The sequence below is a fragment of the Camarhynchus parvulus genome, unplaced genomic scaffold (assembly GCF_901933205.1).
Source record: "Camarhynchus parvulus unplaced genomic scaffold, STF_HiC, whole genome shotgun sequence".
Lineage (NCBI taxonomy): Eukaryota > Metazoa > Chordata > Aves > Passeriformes > Thraupidae > Camarhynchus > Camarhynchus parvulus.
In genome coordinates this window covers 78,341-102,782 of record NW_022148523.1, presented here as the reverse complement: position 1 = coordinate 102,782, position 24,442 = coordinate 78,341, and the positions used below count along the sequence as shown (strand labels likewise).

The 24,442-nt window shown below is 51.7% G+C and overlaps 1 protein-coding gene and 1 long non-coding RNA gene across 2 annotated transcripts; both read left to right on the top strand.

Annotated features, from left to right (window-relative positions):
• Positions 1-202: 202 nt before the first annotated feature.
• ABCF1 (ATP binding cassette subfamily F member 1) lies at positions 203-22,250 on the top strand. Its single transcript, XM_030970612.1, is given in 23 exon segments — positions 203-281; positions 903-949; positions 1,452-1,538; positions 2,245-2,340; positions 4,437-4,496; positions 5,259-5,330; positions 5,864-5,938; positions 7,022-7,147; positions 10,288-10,388; positions 11,359-11,444; positions 11,990-12,129; positions 12,701-12,849; positions 14,361-14,444; positions 15,047-15,171; positions 16,266-16,378; positions 17,884-17,941; positions 17,944-18,051; positions 19,096-19,170; positions 19,554-19,624; positions 20,598-20,766; positions 21,144-21,208; positions 21,440-21,512; positions 21,931-22,250. Coding segments are annotated over 23 exon segments (2,211 nt in total). The 5' UTR covers positions 203-217; the 3' UTR covers positions 22,098-22,250.
• On the top strand, positions 4,227-5,333 carry LOC115916885. Its single transcript, XR_004061638.1, has 3 exons — positions 4,227-4,286; positions 4,437-4,496; positions 5,259-5,333. It is a non-coding gene; the product is annotated as an uncharacterized LOC115916885 (long non-coding RNA).
• Positions 22,251-24,442: the final 2,192 nt, after the last annotated feature.

The following is a 24,442-nucleotide window of genomic DNA, read 5'->3' as shown; positions in this document are numbered from 1 at the left end:
ATAGCAGCGCAGCGCACCCGGCGGGGCGGGATCAACCAATAGGAGAACGCGCTACCTCACGGGTGGGCGGGACAATAAGGCGCTAGCCAATAGCGAACGAAGCGCGTGCGCGGTGGGCGCGGTTTGAGGAGGAGCGGACCAATGGGAAGCGGCGTCGCGGCCCGGAAGCAGCTCGGGGCGGCGGTGGCGGCGCATGCGCAGTGCGCGGTGCCCGGCCATGCCGAAGGGAGCGCGGCCGGCGGGGGCCAAGCAGGAGGAATGGAAGGGGGGGGAGGAGGAAGGTGAGACCCCCGGGAATGGGGGGGGCAGGAGGGGGAGACCCCCGGGAGGGGACCCCGAAATGGGGGGAGACCCCCGGGATGGTGCCCTGGGGTTGGGGGGGATGAGGGGGAGACCTCCGTGAGGGGACCCCGGGATCGAGAGGGGGACCCCAGAAATGGCGGGAAAAGGGCGGGACCCCCGTGAGGGGATCCCAGGATTGAGGGGGGACCCTGGGCTGGGACCCCGGGGAATGAGGGGAGGGAAGAGGGTGAGACCCTCGGGATTGAGGGGAGACCCCCGTGAGGGGACCCCGGGGAATGAGGGGAGGGAAGAGGGCGAGACCCCCGTGAGGGGATCCCAGGATTGAGAGGGGGACCCCAGAAATGGCGGGAAAAGGGCGAGACCCCTCCTGAGGGGACCCCGGGACTGAGGGGGGGTGATGAGGGTGAGACCCCCGGCACTGAGGGGAGCCCCCCTGGGATTTTGTACCTTTTTCTTTTCCCCCACTTTTTTCAACCCAAACCCCCCAGTTTTGGGGAAACCCCTCCCCAAACCAACCCCCGAATTTTGGGGAAGGGGTCTCCCCAAACGTTGGGATTTTGGGGCTCCCCCAGACCCATTGAACCCCCCCTGCCCCACAGAGCAACCGCTCAAGAAGGGCAAGAAGGACCGGAAAGGCAAAAAATCCGTGAGTGACCCCTGACCTTTGACCTCTGACCCTCCCCCAAAATCCTGGGGACCCCTCCCTCTATTCCCAAAATTCCAGGACCCCAAAATTCCTGGATTTCCCCCCAAAATTCCCAAATTTTCCCCCCAAAATTCCCGGATATCCCTTCGAATTTCCCATTTTCCCCCCAGAATTCCCACATTTTCCCAAAATTCCCAGTTTTTACCTTAAAATGCCTGAATTTTCCCAAGATTCCCAAATTTCCCTCCAAAATTCCCAAATTTTCCCAAAACTCCCCGATTTCGCCCCAAAATTCTCCGATTTCCCTCCAAAATTCCCAGATCTCCCCTCAAAGTTTTTCTGAGTTTTCCCTTCAAAATTCCCTTTTTTTCCCCTCCAAAATTCCCAGATTTTTCCCCCCAAAATTCCCGAATTTTCCCAAAATTCCCATTTTTTTCCCAAAACTCCCGATTTTCCCCCCCAAATTCCCGGATTTTCCCAAAATTGCCGTTTTTCCCCCCAGTTCTTCGAGGAATTGGCCGAGGAGGAGAAGGCGGCGCTGGCCCCGCCCCCTCCCGCCCCCGAGAAGGAGGGGCCGGCACCCGCGCAGGTTAATTATGCTAATTAGGTTAATTACTTATGCTAATGGGGTTGATTAGGGAGGGACTTGTGAGAGGGAGAGGTGTGAAGGGGCGGGGTTAAAGGGGAGTGGGAGGGGCTTAGTGGGAGGGGCTAAGGGGGGAGGAGCTTAAAAGGGTAGCGTTAAGGGAAAAGGGGGAGGGGCTAAAAGGGGAAAAGGTGGGGCTAAAGGGGGTGGGGTTGAGGGGGCGGGGCTAAAGGGGGTGTGAGCTAAAAGGGGCGGGACTAAAGGTTGTGTGGGTAAAATAGGCGGGGCTAAAGGGGTGTGGACCAAAGGGGAGGGGCTAAAAGCTAAAAGGGGAGGGGCTAAAAGGGTGGGTTGAACTTGGGTGTGGGCTTATGTGGGTGGAGCCAAAGGGGAGGGGCTAAATGTGGCTTTAAAGGGGAGGGGCTAAAGAAGGTGGGGCTAAATGGGTGGGAGTTAAAGGGGAGGGGTTTAAGTGGGTGGGGCTAAAAGGGGTGGGGCTTAGGGGGAGGAGGTAAATGTGATTAAGAAGGGGTGGGGCTAAAAGGGGCGGGGCTAAATGGGAAGGATTAAGGCAAATTAGGGGAGGGGTTCATAGGGGAGGGGTCAAAGTGGGCGGAGCCAACGCCAGCCTGGCTCCAGCACACCGGGCATTAATCAAGAAGCTAATTAAGAGCTAATTAGCATAATGACCGCTCGTTAATCGTCCCAGGGCTCGCGGCGGAAGCGGGACCGGCGGAAGGAGGCGCGGCGGTCGCGGGGGGCGGAGCCTGAGCCCGAGGAGGCGGAGCTAAGCCGGCGGCTCCAGGCCCTGGCGGCTGCTGCTGATGAGGAGGAGGAGGAGGAGGAGGAGGAAGGTCCTGGAAGGGAATTTGGGGGTCCTGGGGGGGATTTGGGGGTCCTGGAAGGGAATTTGGGGGTTCTGGGGGGGATTTGGGGGTCCTGGAAGGGAATTTGGGGGTCCTGGGGGGGATTTGGGGGTCCTGGGGGGGAATTTGGGGGTTCTGGGGGGGATTTGGGGGTCCTGGGGGGGATTTGGGGGTCCTGGGGGGCTCTGAGCCCTCGGGGACCCCTCAGTGACCCCCCCAAAATGTGCCCACAGCTCCAACGGGGAGAAGGGGAGCGAGGAGGAGGAAGGTGAGGGGAAAATGGGGGAAAAAGGGGGGAAAATGGGAAAAACTGGGGGAAAAACCACACACCAAAAAAAATGGGGGAAATGGAAAAAATTGGGGAAAATCCTGAGAAAAAAATGAAGGGAAAAATGGGGAAAAAATGGGGGCAAAGACATAAAAAAAGGGGTAAAATAAGAAAATATTGAGAAACTCTATAAAAAAATGGGGAGACATTGAAAAATGGGAAAAAGTCACAAAAATGAGAGGGAAAATTCAAAAAATGAGAGGGAAAATCCAAAACAATGGAGAAAATCCACAAAAAATTGAGAAAATCCCCCCAAAAATGGAGGAAATCTCAAAAAATGGGGGAAAGTCCTCCATAAATAGAGAAGTCCATAAAATATGGGGGGAATCTGTCAAAAAAAAAGGGAAAATCACAAAAAATGTGAGGGTAATCCACAAAAGTGGGAAAAAATCTCAATAAAATGGGGAAAATCCCCCAAAATGGGGAATAAATCCCTAAAAATAGGGAAAAATTCCCAAAACTGAGGGAAAATCATCCAAAAAATGGGGGGAAAAAGAGAAATTTAAAAAAGAGGGGAAAGTTCTCTTTATATGGGGAAAAAGTTTCCTGAAATGGGAAGTTTTGAAGGAAAATCTTTTAAAAATGAGAAAAAAGTGGAAAAAATGTGGAATTTTGGGAGGTTTTGGGGTGTAAAGGTGGGAGGAGGGGAATTTGGGGAGGAAATGGAATAATTGGAGATTTTTGGGGTTTTTTTTAGGGTGGGAATGTTTTTGCTGCCCTGAACCAGGAGCAGAGCGAGGAGGAGGAGGAGGAGGAGGAGGAAGAAAAGGAGAAAAAACCCAGCAAGGGCAAAAGCAGCAAGGTGGGGGAGGCTGAGGGGAAAACCCAAAATTTCTGGGGGGAAAAAACCCCAAAATTGCTGCAAAAAAAACCCCAAAATCCTGGGGAAACCCCAAAAACTAAAAACTTTCAAATCCACCATAAAAACCCCAAATTCCTGGAAAAAAAAATCCAAAATCTCTGAAAAAAACCTTGAATTCCTGGAAAAACACCTCAAAATCGTGAAAGAAATCCTGAAATCCCCCTCAAAACTCCCAAAATTCTGAAAAAATCCCAAAAGCCCTGAAAAAAAGCCCCAAAAATCTCTCAAAAAAAACCCCAAAATCCCCCCAAAAAACCCCAAAATCCCTTAAAAAAACCAAAAAAACCAAAATCCCTCAAAAAAAGCCCCAAAACCTCTCAGAAAACTCCTGAAATTCCTGGGGAAAAAACCCCAAAATTCTTGGGAAAAAAACCTCAAACCATCAAAAAACTCCCAAAATCTCTCAAAAACCCCCAGAATTCCTGAAAAAAACCCCAAAATCCTTAAAAAAACCCCAAAATTCCTCAAAAACTCCCAAATTTCTGGAGAAAAACTCCAAAAACCCTGGAAAAAAATCCTTAAAAAATCCCAAAATCCGTTAAAAAAACCCAAAATCCATAAAAAAAACCCCCCAAATCCCCCAAAATCTCCTTAAAAAAAATATCTTTTTTTTTTGTAATGCCAAGGAGGAAGAGGAGGCTGAGAAGAAGAAGAAGAAAAATCTCAAAAAGGAAAAACCCAAAGGGAAGAAACAGGTGCAGAATTTGGGGATTTTCCCCAATTTTGGGGTTTTTTCTCCATTTTTGGGGTTTTCCCCAATTTTTTAACATTTCCCCGTTTTTGGGGACCCAAAATGTCCCAAATTTTGGGGATTTTTTTCTCATTTTTGTCCCCAAAATCCTCAGGGGAAATGCCCCAGCGATGAGGATGAGGCCGAAGGCTCCGAGGAGGCTCCGGGCAGGAAGGTGAGGGGGGAATTGGGGGGAATTGGGGAGATTTTGGGAAAAAACCCCAAAATTTGGAATTTTTGGGGTTGAAGACTCCAAAATTTGGGGGTTTTTGGGGTTTTGGGGGATGTGAGACCCCAAAATTTGGGGTTTTTTTGGGGGGCCAGACCCAAAAATTTGAGTTTTTTTGGTGGAAGACCCCAAAATTTGGGATTTTTAGGGGTGAAAATCACAAAATTTGGGTTTTGTTGGGAGGGGGTTTGGGGGTGAAGAGCCCAAAATTTGAAGTTTTTTGGGACGGAAATGTGAAAATTTGGGGTTTCTTGGGTGGGAGATTCCAAAATTTGGGGTTTTTTGGGATTTTTTGGGTTGGTGAGACGTGAAAATTGAAGATTTTTTGGGGTTTTGGGGACAGAAATCACAAAATTGGGGGGTTTTGGGGTTTTTTTTTTGGGGTAGAAAACCCCGAAATTTGGGGTTTTTTGGGCATTTTGGGGAAGGCGTTCCCAAAATTGGAGATTTTTGGGGGAGGTGAGACCCCAAAATTTGGGGTTTTTTTTTGAAATTTGAGGGGGGGAGACTCCAAAATTTTGGGGTTTTGGGGATGGAAATCACAAAATTTGGGGTTTTTGGAGGTGAAACCCCAAAATTCGGGGTTTTTTGGGGTTTGATTCCAAAATCTGGGGGTTTTGAGGGAAGAAGGCCCCAAAATTTGGGATTTTTGGGGTTTTTGGGAGATGAGACCCCAAATTTGGGGATTTTTGCCCCATTTTGGGACAGAACAAGTTCGGGGCCCTGAGGGACGAGGATGAGGAAGAGGAGGAGGAAGGAGCCCGGAAGGGGAGCGAGAACGTGAGTTTGGGGAATTTGGGGGAATTTGGGGGATTTTGGGATATTTTAGGGAAATTCAGGGATTTTGGGGGTCATTTTAGAATATTTTAGGTTATTTTGGGGTTAATTTGGGATGTTTTGGGGTTGTTTTAGATACGTTTGGGGTATTTTGGGGCTGTTATTTGGGATATTTTGGGGCTATTTTAGGGAATTTGGGGGATTTGGGGTTTTTTTTCAGGAATATTTTGGGTTAATTTGGGGTTAATTTGGGACATTTTGGGGTCATTTTGGAATATTTTGGGGTTATTATTTGGGCGGTTTTGGGGGGGTTGTTGTGAAACCTTTTGGGGTTATTTGGGATATTTGGGGGATTTTTTGGGATATTTTGGGGTAATTTGGGGTATGTGGGAAAATTTCGGGGTTGCTTGGGATGTTTTGGGGATTTTTTGGGTTTCTTTTGGGGGTTTGGGGATGTTTGGGGTATTTTGGGTATTTTGGGTATTTTTGCGTCATTTTTGGGTCATTTTTGTTCATTTTGGGCTCCCCAGGAAGAGGAGGAGGGGGCGGGGCCGAGGGCGGGGCCGGACGCCCGAGTCAGCAAAAAGGAGAAGAAGAAAATGAAGAAGCAGGTGAGGGGCGGGGCCTCAAGGGGGCGTGGCTTAGCCGCAGGGGCGTGGCCTAACTAGGCGTGGTTTGGGGCTATGGCTGTGGGCGGGGCTTAGCACAAGACGGTCGCTGTTTGGGGGCGTGGCCTGAGGTGGGTGTGGCTTAACTGGGTGTCTCAGTGGGTGTGGCTTAACCAGGCCTGGCTATGGGTGGGTGTGGCTTATCTGGGTGTGGCTGTTTGGGGGTGTGGCCTGAATGGGTGGGGCCTAATTGGGTGTGGCTCCCTGAGGGTGGGGCTTTTAATGGGTGGGCCTTAACTGGGTGTGGGGTTTTGTGGGTGTGGCTTAACTGGGTGTGGCTCTTTGGAGGTGTGGCCTAACTTGGTGTGGTTTAATGGGTGTGGTTCTTTGTGGGTGTGGCAAAAGTGGGTGTGGTTCAATGGGTGTGGCCTAGCTGGGCATGACTTCATGTGGGTGTGGCCTAAGTTGGTGTGTCTCTTTGTGGGTGTGGCCTAACTAGGTGTGTTTTGATGGGTGTGGCCTAACTGGGTGTTGCCTTTTGTGAACGTGGCCTTGGTATAGATTTTTCTGGGGGTGTGTCCAAACATGTGGGCGTGGCTTGTCCCAAGACCATTCCCACATACATGCATGTCCCATGGTGGGCGTGTTCATGTGGGTGTGGTCTGTCTGTGACCCCGCCCAGACAGAGTTTGAGCGGCAGGTGGCGGCCATGACAGTGGGCGTGTCCCACAGTGGGCGTGTCCCATGATGAGTGTGAGCGTTGTGGGCGTGTCCCGGTGGGCGTGGTCTGTGTGTGGCCCCGCCCATGCAAAGTTTGAGCTGCAGGCGGCATCGCTGCGGGCGGCGGCCATGACAGGGGGCGTGTCCCAGTGGGTGCATCCCACAGTGGGTGTGTCCCATGATGAGTGTGACCTTGTGGGCGTGCCCCCGGTGGGCGTGGCCTGACTGGTGGCCCCGCCCATGCGCACTTTGAGCGGCAGGCGGCGTCGCTGCGGGCGGCGGCCATGACAGGGGGCGTGTCCCGCTGGGTGTATCCCGCCGTGGGCGTGTCCCTGATGGGCGTGGTCTGTGTGTGGCCCCGCCCAGGCGGAGTTTGAGCGGCAGGTGGCGTCGCTGCGGGCGGCGGCCATGACGGGCGAGGGCGACTTCGCCGTGTCGCAGGCCGAGCTGTCGTCGCGCCAGGCCATGCTGGAGAACGCCTCCGACATCAAGGTGGGCACGGCGCACCTGGGGGGGCAGAGCGCACCTGGGGAGGGGCAAAATCAACCTGGGGAGGGGCAAAACTCACCTGGGGGGGCAGAGCGCACCTGGGATGGGGCAAAATCAACCTGGGATGGGGCAAAATCAACCTGGGATGGGGCAAAACTCACCTGGGGAGGGCAAAACGCACCTGGGGGGCAGAGCGCACCTGGGATGGGGCAAAATCAACCTGGGATGGGGCAAAACTCACCTGGGGGGGCAGAGCACACCTGGGATGGGGCAAAATCAACCTGGGATGGGGCAAAATGCACCTGGGGGGGCAGAGCGCACCTGGGGAGGGGCAAAACTCACCTGGGGAGGGGCAAACGCACCTGGGGGGGCAGAGCGCACCTGGGGGGGCAGAGCGCACCTGGGATGGGGCAAAATGCACCTGGGGAGGGCAAATCTCACCTGGGGAGGGCAAAATGCACCTGGGGGGCAAAACTCACCTGGGGAGGGGCAAATCTCACCTGGGGAGGGCAAAATGCACCTGGGGGGGCAGAACGCACCTGGGATGGGGCAAAATCAACCTGGGATGGGGCAAAATGCACCTGGGATGGGGCAAAACTCACCTGGGGAGGGGCAAAACTCACCTGGGGGGGGCAAAACGCACCTGGGATGAGGCAAAAGGGCAAAACTCATCTCGGGAGGGGCAAATCTCACCTGGGGAGGGGCAAAATCAACCTGGGATGGGGCAGAATGCACCTGAGGGGGTAAATCTCACCTGGGGAGGGGCAAAAGGGCAAAACTCATCTGGGGAGGGGCAGAACTCACCTGGGGAGGGCAAAATGTACCTGGGGAGGGCAAAATCAACCTGGGATGGGGTAAAATGCACCTGGGGGGGGCAAAACTCACCTGGGGAGGGGCAAATCTCACCTGGGGGGGCAGAACGCACCTGGGGGGCCCCAAAACCCACCTGGGGACCTCAGACCCCACTCAGGGTTCCCATTTCCCCATATTTCCCCCCTTTTATTCCCTGTTTTTTTCTGGTTTTCCCTTTTTTTCCCTGTTTATTCCCCATTTCCCCCCGTCCATTTTCCCCGTTGTTTTTTTTCCTGTTTCCCCCCCTTTTTTCCCATTTTTCCTCGTTTCTCCCTTTTTTTTTACTTCCCATTTTCCCCTAATTTATTGCCCATTTATTCCCCATTTTCCCCCCATTTCCCCCCGATTTATGCCCCATTTCCTTGCCATTTTCCCCCATTTATTCCCCATTTTTTCCCATTTTTTCCCCATTTATTTCCCATTTATTCCCCATTTCCCCCCATTTATTTCCCATTTATTTCCCATTTATTCCCCATTTATTTCCCCCCATTTTTCCCCATTTTTTCCCATTTCCCCCCCATTTATTCCTCATTTATTTGCCATTTTTTTCCCATTTTTTCCCATTTACTCCCCATTTATTCCCCATTATTCCCCCCCATTTCCCCCATTTTTTCCCATTTCCCCCCATTTTTCCCCCGTTTTTCCCGATTTTCCCCCCGTTTATTTCCCATTTTTTTCCCATTTATTCCCCATTTTTTCCCATTTTCCCCCCATTATTCCCCATTTTTCCCCATTTATTTCCCATTTATTCCCCATTATTTCCCCATTTTTTCCCTTTTTTCCCATTTTCCCCCATTTATTCCCCATTTTTCCCCCATTTATTTCCCATTTATTCCCCACTTACTCCCCATTTATTCCTCATTATTTCCCCCCATTTTCCCCCATTTTTTTCCCATTTTCCCCCCATTTTCCCCCCATTTTCCCATTTCCCCATTTTTTCCCCATTTATTCCCCATTTTCCCCCCATTTATTTCCCATTTTTCCCCCATTTATTTCCCATTTATTCCCCATTATTTCCCCCCCATTTTTCCCCCTTTTTTTCCCATTTTCCCCCCATTTATTCCCCATTTTTCCCCCATTTATTTCCCATTTATTCCCCACTTACTCCCCATTTATTCCCCATTATTTCCCCATTTATTTCCCATTTCCCCCCATTTTTTCCCGTTTTCCCCCCATTTTTCCCGATTTTCCCCCCATTTATTTCCCATTTATTCCCCATTATTTCCCCCCCATTTTCCCCCATTTTTTCCCATTTTCCCCCCATTTTCCCCCCATTTTCCCCTTGTTTTCCCCATTTTTCCCCCTTTTTTTCCCATTTTCCCCCCATTATTCCCCATTTTCCCCCCATTTATTTCCCATTTATTCCCCATTATTTCCCCCCCATTTTTCCCCCTTTTTTTCCCATTTTCCCCCCATTATTCCCCATTTTCCCCCATTTATTTCCCATTTATTCCCCATTATTTCCCCCCCATTTTTTCCCCTTTTTTTTTTTTTTCCCCCATTTATTCCCATTTTTTCCCCCATTTATCCCCATTTATTCCCCACTTTACTCCCCATTTATTCCTCATTATTTCCCCCCATTTTCCCCTTTTTTTTTCCCATTTTCCCCCATTATTCCCCATTTTTCCCCATTTATTTCCCATTTATTCCCCATTATTTCCCCCCATTTTTCCCCCTTTTTTTCCCATTTTCCCCCCATTTATTCCCCATTTTCCCCCATTTATCTCCCATTTATTCCCCACTTACTCCCCATTTATTCCTCATTATTTCCCCCCCATTTTTCCCCCTTTTTTTCCATTTTCCCCCCATTATTCCCCATTTTCCCCCATTTATTTCCCATTTATTCCCCATTATTTCCCCCCAATTTTTCCCCCTTTTTTTCCCATTTTCCCCCCATTTATTCCCCATTTTTCCCCCATTTATTTCCCATTTATTCCCCACTTACTCCCCATTTATTCCCCATTATTTCCCCCATTTATTTCTCATTTCCCCCATTTTTTCCTGTTTTCCCCCCATTTATTCCCCATTTTCCCCCCATTTATTTCCCATTTATTCCCCATTATTTCCCCCCCATTTTCCCCCTTTTTTCCCATTTTCCCCCCATTTATTCCCCATTTTTCCCCCATTTATTTCCCATTTATTCCCCATTTGTTCCCCATTTATTCCCCGTTATTTCCCCCCCATTTTCCCCCATTTTTTCCCATTTTCCCCACATTTTTTCCCATTTTCCCCTTGTTTTCCCCGTTTTTGCCCCGTTTTTCCCGTTTTCCCCGCTTTTTGCCCCGTTCCAGCTGGAGAAGTTCAGCATCTCGGCGCACGGCAAGGATCTCTACGTCAACGCCGACCTGTTCATCGTGGCCGGGCGCCGCTACGGCCTCGTGGGGCCCAACGGGTCCGTTTGGGGTGAAATCCCCGCGGTTTGGGCAATTCGGGCACTTTGGGGTTAATTCAGGCAGTTTTGGGCAAAAACCTCAAAATTTTTGTGGTGAATTTTGGGGTTTTTGGGCAAAACTCCCGGCATTTCTGGGGTTCATTCTGGGGGAACATTTCTGGGGGTTTTGGGGTTAATTTGGGGAATTTTGGGGTTGGTTCTGGAGATTTTGGGCAAATGTGGAATTGTAGGGTTAATTCTGGGGTTTTGGGGGTTAATTCTGGGGGTTTGGGGTAAAATCAGGATTTTTGGGGTTAATTCTGGGCTTAAATCCTGGGGTTTCGGGTTAATTCTGGGGGTTTTGGGGTTAATTCTGGGTAAATTTTGGGGGTTTGAGGTTAATTTTGGGGATTTTAGGGTTAACTTGGGGTTAATTTTTGGTGAATTTTGGGGTTAATTTTGAGTGAATTTGGGGTGAATTTAGGGTGAATTTTAGGGGTAATTTGGGGGTTTTTTGGGTTAATTTTGGGGGTTTTTTTCGCAGTGAATTTTGGGTTGATTTGGGCTCGGTTCTGGGTGAATTTTTAGCGTTTTGGGTTAATTTGGGGTTAATTTTGGGGTGAATTGAGGGTTAATTTGGGGTTAATTTGGGGTTCATTTTGGGGTACTTTTGGGTTAATTTTGTGGTTAATTTTGGATTAGTTTTGGGTGAAATTTGGGTGAATTTGGCTTTTTGGGATTATTTTAGGGGTGAATTTGGGGTTTAAATTGGGTTTAATTTGGGGTTAATTTTAGGGGTTAATTTTGGGTTAATTTCGAGTTTTTGGGGTTAATTTTGGGTGAATTTTTGGCATTTTGGGTTAGTTCAGGGTTTAGTTTCGTGTTAATTTTGTGTTAATTTAGACTCAACTTTGGGTGAATTTTAGGTGAGTTTGGGGTTAACGTAGGGGTAATTTTGGGGTGAATTTGGGTGAATCTGGGTGTGTTTCAGGAAGGGGAAGACGACGCTGCTGAAGCACATCGCCAACCGAGCCCTGAGCATCCCCCCCAACATCGACGTGCTGCTCTGCGAGCAAGGTGGGCACACCTGGGCACACCTGGGGGGGCTGGGATACACCTGGGATACACCTGGGCACACCTGGGCACACCTGAGATACACCTGAGATACACCTGGGCACACCTGAGATACACCTGGGGTACACCTGAGATACACCTGGGCACACCTGGGTACATCTGGGCACACCTGGGCACACCTGGGCACACCTGGGCACACCTGGGTACACCTGGGCACACCTGGGGGCACCTGGGCACACCTGGGGTACACCTGAGATACACCTGGGCACAGCTGGGCACGTCTAGGACCTCATGTGTGCCTTACCTGTGCATAGTTTGTGACCAATGACACACCTGTGTGTGTTACCTGTGTGTTACATGTGTGTTACATGTGTGTTACATGTGTGTTACCCGTGTTATTTACCTGTGCAGAGGTGCTGGCCGATGACACACCTGCGGTGCAGGCCGTGCTCCGGGCACAAACCGTGTGTTACCTGTGTGTGTTACATGTGTGTTACATGTGTGTTACATGTCTCACCTGTGTTATTTACCTGTGTTTACCTGTGCAGAGGTGTTGGCCGATGACACACCTGCGGTGCAGGCCGTGCTCCGCGCCGACACGAAGCGCCTGCGGCTCCTGGACGAGGAGCGGCGCCTGCAGGGGCTGCTGGAGAGCGGCGACAACGCGGCCGCCGAGAGGCTGGAGAAGGTACCTGGGGGCACCTGGGGGCACCTGGGGGCACCTGGGGGCACCTGGGGGCACCTGGGGAGGCTGGGGGCACCTGGGGGCACCTGGGGGCACCTGGGGGAGGCTGGGCTACACCTGAGATACACCTGGGCACACCTGGGGACACCTGGGGGTACCTGGGATACACCTGGGCACAGCTGGGGGCACCTGGGACACCTGGGGGCACCTGGGGGCAGCTGGGGGGCACTAAAACACACCTGGGGGCACCTGGGGGAGGCTGGGCTACACCTGAGATACACCTGGGCACACCTGGGGGCACCTGGGCACACCTGGGGCACACCTGGGGCACTCCTGGGGCATACCTGGGCATACCTGGGGCACACCTGGGGACACCTGGGGGCACCTGGGGGAGGCTGGGCTACACCTGAGATACACCTGGGCACAGCTGGGGACACCTGGGTACACCTGGGGCACACCTGGGCGGCACTAAACACACCTGGGGGGGATTAACCCCCACCTGGGGGGGATTTCCCCGTTTCAGCCGCACCTGGGGGGCCGCGGGTGCCGCGGCTGACCCCCCTCACCTGCGCAGGTGTACGAGGAGCTGCGCGCCATCGGCGCCGCCGCCGCCGAGGCCAAGGCGCGGCGCATCCTGGCCGGGCTCGGCTTCACGCCCGAGATGCAGAACAGAGCGACCCGCAAGTTCTCGGGGGGCTGGAGGATGAGGGTCAGCCTGGCCAGGTAAGCACAGGTGGGCTCAGGTGGGCTCAGGTGGGCTCAGGTGAGCTCAGGTGGGCTCCAGGTGGGCTCAGGTGGGCTCAGGTGGGCTCAGGTGAGCTCAGGTGGGCTCAGGTGGGTTCAGGTGGGCTCAGGTGGGTTCAGGTGGGCTCAGGTGAGCTCAGGTGGGCTCAGGTGGGCTCAGGTGGGCTCAGGTGGGCTCAGGTGAGCTCAGGTGAGCTCAGGTGGGTTCAGGTGGGTTCAGGTGGGCTTAGGTGAGCTCAGGTGGGTTCAGGTGAGCTCAGGTGGGTTCAGGTGGGTTCAGGTGGGCTTAGGTGAGCTCAGGTGGGTTCAGGTGAGCTCAGGTGGGTTCAGGTGGGCTCAGGTGAGCTGAGGTGGGCTCAGGTGGGTTCAGGTGAGCTCCAGGGTTTGGTGTCACTGGGGAATTGCACAACTAAGGGACCCAGAAGTTCTCGGGGGGATGGAGGATGAGGACTCACCTGGCCAGGTAAACACAGGTGAGCTCAGGTGTGCCCAGGTGAGGGGATGGGGTCAGCGTTACCATGGAAATGCAGAACAGAGCGACCCGGAAGTTCTCAGGGGGGGGTGGAAGGTGAGGGTGTCCTTGGCCAGGTAAGGACGGGTGAACTCCAGGTGTGTCCCAGGTGTGCCCAGGTGAGCTCCAGGTGTGCCCCAGGTGTGCCCCAGCCTTGCCCAGGTGCCCCAAGGTGTATCTCAGGTGTATCTCAGCTGTGCCCAGATGCCCCCAGCTGTATCCCAGGTGTGCTCAGGTGTGCCCAGGTGAGCTCCAGGTGCATCTCAGGTGCATCTCAGCTGTATCCCAGGTGTGCTCAGGTGTATCCCAGGTGTATCCCAGGTGTATTCCAGGTGCATCTCAGGTGTATCCCAGGTGTATCTCAGATGCCCCCAGGTGCCCCCAGGTGCATCTCAGGTGTATCTCAGATGCCCCCAGGTGTATCCTAGGTGCATCTCAGGTGTATCCCAGGTGTATCCCAGGTGTGCCCAGGTGTGCCCAGGTCTATCCCAGGTGTATCTCAGGTGCCCCCAGGTGTATCTCAGGTGTATCCCAGGTGTATCTCAGGTGTATCTCAGATGCCCCCAGGTGCCCCCAGGTGTGCCCAGGTGCCCCCAGATGCCCCCAGCTGTGCCCAGGTGTATCCCAGGTGTATCTCAGATGCCCCCAGGTGTATCCCAGGTGTATCCCAGGTGTATCCCAGGTGTATCCCAGGTGTATCTCAGGTGTATCCCAGGTGCCCCCAGGTATATCCCAGGTGTATTCCAGGTGTATCTCAGGTGTATCCCAGGTGTATCCCAGGTGTATCCCAGGTGTATCCCAGGTGTATCCCAGGTGTATCTCAGGTGCCCCCAGGTGCCCCCAGATGTATCCCAGGTGCCCCCAGGTATATCCCAGGTGTATTCCAGGTGTATCCCAGGTGTATCCTAGGTGTATCCCAGGTGTATCCCAGGTGCCCCCAGGTGTGCCCCAGGTGCCCCCAGCTGTGCCCTCCCCCCAGGGCTCTGTTCCTGGAGCCGACGCTGCTGATGCTGGACGAGCCCACGAACCACCTGGACCTGAACGCCGTCATCTGGCTCAACAAGTGAGGGGCTCGGGGCGCTTTGGGGCGCTTTGGGGCACTTTGGGGAATTTCGGGGATTTTGGGGGCAGATTCTGAGATTTTGGGCGATTCTTGCTGAGTTTCTAGGGATTTTTTTTAGTGGTTTTTTTTTTTTTTTAATTTTTTAGGGACTTTTTTTTAATTTTTGAGAGAATTTTTTTTTTTAGTTTTTGGAGTTTTTGGGGGGGATTTTTTTTTTTTTTTTTTTTAGGATTTTTTTTTTTTTTAATATTTCTGGAGGGAATTTTTGGGAATTTCCTTTTGTTTTTTACGATTTTTTTTTTTACTTTGGGGGATTTTATTTTTTTAACTTTTTAAAGATTTTCTTTTCCCTCCAAATTCCTATTTTTCCCCAAAATTCCCATTTTTCCCCAAAATTCCCATTTCTTCTCCCAAAATTCCCATTTTTCCCCCAAATTCCCATTTTCTCCTAAAAATTCTTTTTCCCCCCAAAATTCCTTTTTCTTCCCCCCAAAATTCCCAGGTTTTTTTCCCCAAAATTCCATTTTTTTTCCCCTAAATTTCTGGTTTCCACCCCGAATTTGCCCTTTTTCCCAAAATCGCGGTTTTTGCCCCCGTTTCAGTTACCTGCAGAGCTGGAAGAAGACGCTGCTGGTGGTGTCCCACGACCAGGGGTTCCTGGACGACGTCTGCACCGACATCATCCACCTGGACAGCCAGAAACTGCACTACTACAGGGGCAACTACAGTGAGATTTGGGGCGAGAAACGGGGGAATTGGGAAAAAACGGTGAAAAAACGGGAAAAAACGGTGAAAAAACGGGAAAAAACGGTGAAAAAACGGCAAAAATATGGAATAAAATGGGGAAATGGGAGCTGATCCAGCTGGACAGGCAGAAGCTGCACTGCTGCCACGGGAACTGCAGTGAGATTTGGGGCAAAAAACAGGGAAATTGGGGAAAAATGAAAAACCGGAAAAAAAAGAAAAAAAAAAAGGGGAAAACGGTGAAAAAATGGCGAAAAAAGGGAATAAAATGGGGAAATGGGAACTGATCCAGCTGGACAGGCAGAAGCTGCACTGCTCCAGGGGGATTACAGTGAGATTTGGGGCAAAAAACGGGGAAATTGGGGAAAAACGGGGAAAAAATGGGAAAAAACCAGGAAAAACAATAGCAAAAAATTTTGGATAAAAATGGAGAAATGGGGGCTGATCCAGCTGGGTTCCCCGTGATTCTGCTGCTGTGGGAGTTGCAGTGAGAAATGTGGGAATTGCAGGAATTTTGGGTGGAGAAATGGCAAAAATGGGAAAAAGCGGAAAAAATTGGAAAGAGAGTCTGGGAATTTTGGGAATTTTGGGTGGAAAAATCAGGAAAAAATAAAGGGGGGGGGAATGGGGAAAAAAAGAGGGAAATGGGGCTGGAAATTGGGAAAATTGGGAATGGGAATAGAAAAAAAGGTGAAAAATTGGGGGAAATTGGGGAAAAAAAGGGAAATGGGAGAAGGGAAAATTGGGAATAATGGGGGAAAACCAGGGAATGGGAATGAGGGAAAAATGGGGCTGGAAATTGGGGAAATTGGGGAAATTTGGAACGGAAACAAGGCAGAAAAAAAGGGAAAAAGAGATCAAGAAGGGGATGGGAATTGGGGGCAAATTGGGAAAAAACGGGGGAGGAAAAATTGGGAATAAAGGAGGGAGGAAATGAGGGATGGAAGAGAGAATTTGGGATATTGGGAGCAAACAGTGAAAAAAAGGGAAAATTGGAATGGAGGGGTCGGGAACGGCCCAAAATCGCAAAAAATTCCGGAAAATTCCTGAAAGTTGCCCCAAATTTCCCATTTTCAGTGACTTTTAAGAAGATGTACCAGCAGAAGCAGAAGGAGCTGCTGAAACAGTTTGAGAAACAGGAGAAGAAACTGAGGGACCTCAAAGCCGGGGGAAAATCAACCAAGCAGGCGGTGAGGGCTCCTCAACCCCCAAAAAAACCCAAAACCCCCCCAAAAAAATCACAAAATCCCCCCCAAAAACCCCAAATCCCTTAAAAATCCAAAAAGTCTCTTAAAAATCCCAGAATCCCCCCAAAAAACCCCAAAATGCCCCTCAAAATCCCAAAAAAACCACTCCAAAATTGCCCCCCAAAAAAATCACAAATTCTCCCCCAAAAAAACTCCCAAATAAACTCCAAAAACCCCCAGATTTTCCCAAAAACCCCAGAATTTCTCCCAAATTCCAGCAGAAGCAGATGAAGGAGGCAGCAGAAAATCGCCCCCAAAAACCCCAAACTTCCCCAAAACCTACTGCAAAAACCCCCCAAAATTCCCCAGGAAAACCCCTAAAAACCCCCCAAAAAACCCCAAAAAAACCTGAAAAAACAAAAAAATACCCCCAAAATCCCCAAATTTTCCCAAAAACACCTGATTTTGCCCCAAATTGCAGGAGAAGCAGACGAAGGAGGCACTGACCCGCAAGCAGCAGAAAATCCCCCCCAAAAACCCCCAAAAACCCCCAAAAAACCCCAAAAAAAACCCCAAACCCCAGATTTTTCCCAAAACCCCCGAATTTGCCCTGAATTCCAGGAGAAGCAGCAGAAAAAATCCCCAAAAACCCCAGAAAATCCACCAAAAAACGCCAAAAAAACTCCTGAAAAAACCCCGAAAAAACCCGAAAAAAACCCCCAAAATCACGAATTTTCCCAAAAACGCCGGAATTTCCCCCGAACTGCAGGAGAAGCAGACGAAGGAGGCGCTGACCCGCAAGCAGCAGAAAATCCCCCCAAAAACCCCGAAAATCCCCTAAAAACCCCCAAAAAACCCAGAAAAAATCTGAAAAAACCCCAAAAAACCCTGAAAAAACCCCAAATTTTCCCCAAAACGCCGGAATTTCCCCCGAAATCGCAGGAGAAGCAGACTAAAGAAGCGCTGACCCACAAGCAGCAGAAAATCCCCCAAAAAACCCCGGAAAATCCCCTAAAAAAATCCCCAAAAACCCCGGAAAATCCTCTAAAAAACCTCAAAAAACCCCCAAAAAACCTCGAAGAAACCTGAAAAAACCCAAAAAAAACCCCAAAAAACCCCGAATTTTCCCAAAAACGCCGGAATTTCCCCCAACCGCAGGAGAAGCAGACCAAGGAGGCACTGACCCGCAAGCAGCAGAAAATCCTCCCCAAAAACCCCAGAAATCCCCCAAAACACCCCGAAAAAAACTCTGAAAAACCCCAAAAAACCCCCAAAAAAACCCCGAAAAATCCCGAATTTTCCCAAAAACGGCCGATTTTGCCCCAAATTCCAGGAGAAGCAGACCAAGGAGGCGCTGACCCGCAAGCAGCAGAAAATCCCCCCCAAAAACCCCAGAAAATCCTCTAAAAAATCTCAAAAAAACCCCTAAAAATCCCCAAGAAAAACCCAAAACACCCCGAAAAACCCCGAATTTTCCCAAAAACGGCCGATTTTGCCCCAAATTCCAGGAGAAGCAGACCAAGGAGGCGCTGACCCGCAAGCAGCAGAAGTGCCGCCGCCGGCGGCCCTGAGGACGCGGCCGCAGGCGCCGAGCTGCCGCGGCGCGCGGGAATATTGCGTGCGCTTCACGTTCCCCAACCCGCCCCCCCTGAGCCCCCCCGTGCTCGGCCTGCACGGTCAGACCCCAAACTCGGCCGTTTTGGGGTTTTTAATGGGGTTTTTTTGGGGATTTTTGGGGCATTTTGGGGTTTTTTTTCCGTAATTTTTGGGGGATTTTGAAGGACAGTTGGGGCGGTTTGGGAGGGGTCTGGGGGGGCATTTGGGAGGATTTTTTGGGATATTTTGGGTTGGTTAGGGGGGATTTTGGGGTAGTTTTGGGTTTTGGGGGTGACTTGGGTTGGTTTTGGGGTGACTTGGGTTGGTTTTGGGGTGATTTGGGGTGATTTTGGGGGTTTTTGGGGTGATTTTGGGGGGTTTCAGCCCCGGGAATATTGCGTGCGCTTCACGTTCCTGAGCCCCCCCGAGCTCGGCCTGCACGGTCAGACCCCAAACTCGGCGATTTTGGGGTTTTTACGGGATTTTTGGGGCATTTTTGGGGTTTTTTAAGGGATTTTTGGGGGGTTTTTTGGGTTTTTTTGTGGTTTTTTTCTGTAATTTTTGGGGCATTTCGAAGGATGGTTGAGGAGGTTTCGGGTGGTTTGGGAGGGGTCTGGGGGGGATTTGGGAGGATTTTTTGGGACATTTTGGGAGGATTTGGAGGATTTTGGGGGGATTTCTGGGTTTTGAGGGGATTTGGGGAGATTTTGGGTTTTTTTTTTTCCCATGATTTTTGAGAGATTTTTGGGGGGTTTCAGGTGGGGTTTGAGGGGATTTCGGGAGGATTTGGAGGGGATTTGTGAGAAGTTTTGGGAGGGTTTGGAGGATTTTGGGGCAGTTTTGGGTTTTGGGGTGGTTTGGGTTGGTTTTGGGGTGATTTTGGGCAGTTTCAGGGGGTTTCAGCCCCAGGATTTGTGCGGTTTTTGGGGGATTTTTGGAAGCTTTGGGGAGGATTTTTGGGGTTGGGGGATTTAAGGGGGATTCCTCACGAGAAAATTCAGAATTTCCCCTTAAAAATCCCAAATTTCCCCCTGAAAAAATTGCAAATATTCCCCAAAAATCCAGAATTTACCCGTGAAAATTCAAAATTTGCCCCCAAAAATCCCAAATTTCCCAAAACCCAGGAGTGGATTTTGGCTACGAGGGGCAGGAGCTGCTGTTCAAGAACCTGGACTTTGGCATCGACATGGAATCCCGAGGTGGGACCCCAAAAACGGCCCCAAAATCCCCAAAAACTGCCCCAAAACCCCCTGGGGGGGTCGCGGGGCCCCTCCCTGACTGGGGACCCTCCCAGTTTTCCCCAAATTTCCCCAATTTCCCCCAAATTTGCCCAATTTTCCCAAATTTCCCCAATTTCCCCCAATTTTCCCCAACATTTCCCCATATTTCCCCAAATTTCCCCAAATTTCCCCAATTCTCCCCAAATTTTCCCCCCAGTTTTCCCCAACATTTCCCCAAATTTTCCCCAATTCTCTTCAAATTTCCCCAAATTTTCCCAAATTCTGCCCAAATTTCCCCGAATTTCCCCCAATTTTCCCCATTTTTCCGCGAATTTGCCCAATTTCCCTCGATTTTCCCCCAGTTTGCATCGTGGGCCCCAACGGGGTGGGGAAGAGCACCCTGCTGCAGCTGCTCACCGGCGCCCTGACACCGGTAATGGGGCAAAAAACCCCAAAAATGGGAAAAATGGGGTTGGGGGGGCTGAAAATGGGGGAAAAACCACAAGAAATGGGAAAAGGGACTAAAAACCGGGGGAAATGAGCCCAAAAATGGGATTGGGGACCCCGAAAATCAGAAAAGGGAGACTGGAAATGGGGAAGAGGATCCCAAAAATGAAGAGGAAAATCGGAATTAATGGGAGGGAAATACCCAAAAATGGATCCCAAATTCCCCAAAAAATGCCCCAAAATCCTCAAAAATGGGAGGGGAGAGATCCCAAAAATGGGGGAGGAAGGATCCTAAAAACTGGGGGGGAAATACCAAAAGAATGGGGGAGAAAAAATCCCAAAAATGGTAAGAGGAACACCCAAAAATGGGGGAAAATATCCCCAAAAAATTGGTGGGAAAAGCCCAAAAATAGGGAGGGAAAAATCCCCAAAAAAGGGGGAGGGGATTCCCAAAAATTGGGGTGGGAAAAGCCCCAAAATTGGGAAGGCACATACCAAAAAATTATGGGACAAAATATTCCCAAAAATTGAGGGGGAAAACTCCCATAAATTGGGGGAAATTCCCCCAAAATCGGCATTTTTCTAACCCTTTCCTCCCGGTTCCTCCCCAATGGCGGCCTCACCGGGGGCAGATGGGTAACCATCGGTGTAAAGGGCGGGCCAGAGGCCCGCCTCCCCCCCCCCTCCCAGGGGGGGCCTAAACGGGGGTGGCTTTGCACGGCGGGAAGGGGTGGGGCTTAAATGGGCGTGATACTGATGCCTAAGGGGTGGGGCTTAAGTGGGTGTGGTCACAAGAAAGGGGTTTCCTGGCCCCGCCCACAGAAGGTGGGGTTCTTTAACCAGCAGCGGGGGATGGGTGTGGTTGGTTACCAGTGGGTGTAGCCGCTCTAAGGTGGGCGTGGCTGTGCTCAGGTTGGTGGGCGTGGCCTGCCTGACCCCGCCCCTTTCCCCGCCCACAGAAGGTGGGGTTCTTCAACCAGCAGGCGGCCGAGCAGCTGCGCCTGGAGGAGACGGCGGCCGAGTTCCTGCAGCGCAGCTTCAACCTCCCGCACCAGGAGGCGCGGCGCTGCCTCGGCCGCTTCGGCCTCGAGGGCCACGCCCACACGCTGCAGATCGCCAAGCTCTCGGGTGGGCGGGGCCACCACCAGGGGGGCGGGGTCGGCGTGGCTAGCGCCTGGGAGGGCGTGGTTAGATCCTAGGTGGGCGTGGCTAGCGCCTTGGGGGGTGTGGCTATTGGCTGGGATGGTGTGGGTAGTGTATGGGAGGGCGTGGCTAGTATTTTTGTGGGCGTGGCTAGTGGCTGGGGGGGCGTGCTTACAATCTGGAAGGGTGTGGTCACCACCAGGGAGGGCGTGGCTAGGACAGAGAAGGCGTGGCTAGCACATGGATGGGCGTGGCTAGTGCTTGGACGGGGTGGTTAGTGCCTGGGGGTGTGGCTTGTGTCTGGGGGCGTGGCCAGCACCAGGGAGGGCGTGGCCTGTGTGTAAGCCCCGCCCCTTTCGCAGGCGGGCAGAAGGCCCGGGTGGTGTTTGCTGAACTCTCCTGCCGGGAACCCGACGTGCTGATCCTGGTGAGGGGGCGGGGCCTGCGAGGGGCGGGGCCTGCGAGGGGCGGGGCCAGGTGTGACCTCACCCGAGTGACCCCTCCCCACCTCCTGTTCTCATTCCAATCACAGCCCTGGGTGTGGTTTGGGTGGAGTCTGGGTGGGGTCAGGAGGGCGTGGCCACGCTGGAAGGGGCGTGGTCACTCTGGGAGGGGCGTGGCCAGGTGTGAGCTCACCTGAGCCGCCCTCGGCCCCCAGGACGAGCCCACCAACAACCTGGACATCGAATCCATCGACGCCTTGGCCGACGCCATCAACGAGTACAAAGGAGGTGGGGCCTGGGCGGGGCCTGGGCTGGGTGGGTGGAGCCATGGTGATGATGTCACATTTAAAATCAGGGAGAGGGACCCCAAAAATGGGAAAAGGGACCCAAAAAATGGGAATAGGGGCCCGAAAATGAAGGGGGAAATGTGAATTGGTGGGAGGAGAAAATTCCCCAAAATTGGGAAGGGAGAGGCCCAAAAATGGATCAAAAATAGCCCAAAAATTGATTAAAAATTCCCTAAAAAAGATGCAAAAATGCCCCAAAAATGGATCCAAAATGCCCCTAAAGTGCATCAAAAATACCCCAAAAATGCATCAAAAACGCCCCAAAAATGGGTCAAAAATGCCCCAAAAAAGCCCCAAAAACTGCCCCGATAACGGACCCCAAATGATGACATCACGCTGACGTCGCTGTGACGTCACAGCGGTGATCGTGGTCAGCCACGACGCCCGGCTGATCACCGAGACCAACTGCCAGCTGTGGGTGGTGGAGGAGCAGGGCCTGAGCCAGATCGACGGCGACTTCGACGACTACAAACGCGAGGTGCTGGAGGCGCTGGGCGAGGTGGTGGTGCACCGGCCGCGGGAGTGACCGCCACGGTGACCGCAGTGACCACAAGAGTGACCGCAGTGACCACAGTGACCGTCAGAGTGGCTGCAGTTACCTGCAGTGGCCAGCAGGGGGCAAAAGAAGGAATAAACGGTGGTGGAGCAATTTGGTGTGGGCGTGGTCCATGTGGGTGTGGTCAGTGTGGGCGTGGTCAGCACCAGAGTGACCGCAGTTACACGCAGTGACCACCAGCGGGCAAAAGAAGGAATAAATGGTGGAGGAGCAATGGCGGAGTGGGCGTGGTCTGTGTGGGTGTGGTCAGTGGTCATTGTGGTCAGTGTGGGTGTGGTCAGCGTGGCCAGTGGGTGTGGAGACCACCAGAGTGACCGCAGTGACCACTGGAATGACCAGAGTGACCGCAGTGAGCGATGGAGCGGCTGCAGTTACCTGCAATGACCACCAGGGGGCGCAGGGAGGAATGAACTGTGGTGGTGCAATGGCGGAGTGGGCGTGGTCAGTGTGGGTGTGGTCAGTGTGGGCGTGGTCAGTGCGGTGACATCCCCTGCCCCCTCCCCGGGGTTTCTGGAGTGACCCCAGAGTGACCCGGAATGACCCCAGGATGACCCCAGGATGACCCCAGCTTTCCCGCCCCTCCCCCACACACGGCACTCTCTCATTTCCGGGGTTTCTCCCCAAACTTTATTAATAATGTACAAAATATACAAAAGGGGGGGTGTTTGCCCCCCCCGCCAAAGTTTTCACAGAAAACAGCGTCCGGCGCGGCCCCTCCCCCACCCCACGGCCCCTCCCCCACCCCGGCCCCTCCCCCACCCCCCCCCAAGGCGGCGGCGGCGGCGGCAGAGTGGGGGAGGGGCGGCGGCTGCGAGCTGAGGGGGAGGGGAGGAATTGCGGGGGTGGGGGAGGGAAACTCCCCACCCCTCCCCCTCCACAAAAATGGGGCAGAGTTGGACCCGGTGGGGGGAGGGGTGGTGGTGAGGAATAAATAATTATTAACGGGTAATTAATAATTACTAATTGCCCCTCCCAGGGGTGACGTCACCGTTTGGGGGGGGTCCAGCCCCCCCGCAAAGGGGGAGGGGCACCCCTGGGGGTGGGGGAGGGGAGGCCCTAAGGGGGGATTTGGGTCCTGAAAATCGAAGGGTTTGACCCAAAATTAAAAAGTTTTGAGCCCTGAGGGTGCTAAAAACCCCAAAAAATGAAAAATGTTGCCCCAAAAATGAAATTTCTGTCCCAAAAAATGAGAATTTCTGCCCCTGGGGAAAATGTTTTGGCCCCAAAATTGAAGGGTTTTGCTCTAAAACTGAGATTTTTTTCAGCCCTGAAGAGGTTAAACCCCAAAATTGAGATTTTCTACCCCAAACGTGACAATTTTTCCCTCTGAGGGGGAAATTCCCACCTCGCAAATCAGAGTTTGTGCTCCTAGGGGGATTTCCACCCCAAAAAAGACAAATTCTGCCCCAAAATGAAATATTTTACTCCTTGGGGAGGGATTTTAACCCAGAAATTGGAATTTCTACCCCAAAGTGACCATTTCCCCCCAAAATTCAAATTTCCACCCCTTAAATTCAAATTTCTGCTCCAAAAGTGACAATTTCCCCTAAAATTCCAATTTCCACACTAAAAATTTGAATTTCTGCTCAATCAATGACAATTTCTGTCCCTTGGGAAAGGATTTGCACCTTAAACTTCCAATTTCCACCCTAAAATTCCAAATTTTCCCCCCTAAATTTAAATTTTTGCCCCCTAAAGGAAAATTCCCACCCCATAAATTTGATTTCCCCCCAAAATTTCCATTTCCCCTTAAAGGAGCATTTCCCCCTAAACTCCGTTTTCAACTCAAATTTCCACTTTTTAACCCCAAATTTCCAATTTCTACCCCAAAACTCCAATTTCCACCCCTTAAAGGAACATTTCCCCCTAAACTCCATTTTCAACTCAAATTTCCACTTTTTAACCCCAAATTTCCAACTTTTACCCCAAAATTCCAATTTCTATCCCAAATTTTCCATTTCTGGCCCAAGCTTCCAATTCCTACCCCGAATCTCCAATTTTTACCCCAAACTCCCACTTCCTGCCCCAAATTTCCAATTCCTATCCCAAATTTCCAATTCCTACCCCAAATCTCCACCCCAAATCTCCACCTTTACCCCCAAATTTCACCCCAAAATCTCCACTCCCCAAACCCCCCCCCCAACACCACACCCCAACAATAATTTGATTTTTTTTCCCCCCTTTTTTTTCCTCCGTTCTTTTTTCCCCGCCCCCGCTTTCCCCCTCCGAGGCCTCACGGAAGCCATAACCGGATGGGGGATGGGTGTGTGTGTTATTTTGGGGTGGATTTGGGGAATTTTTGGGGTGGTTTTTGG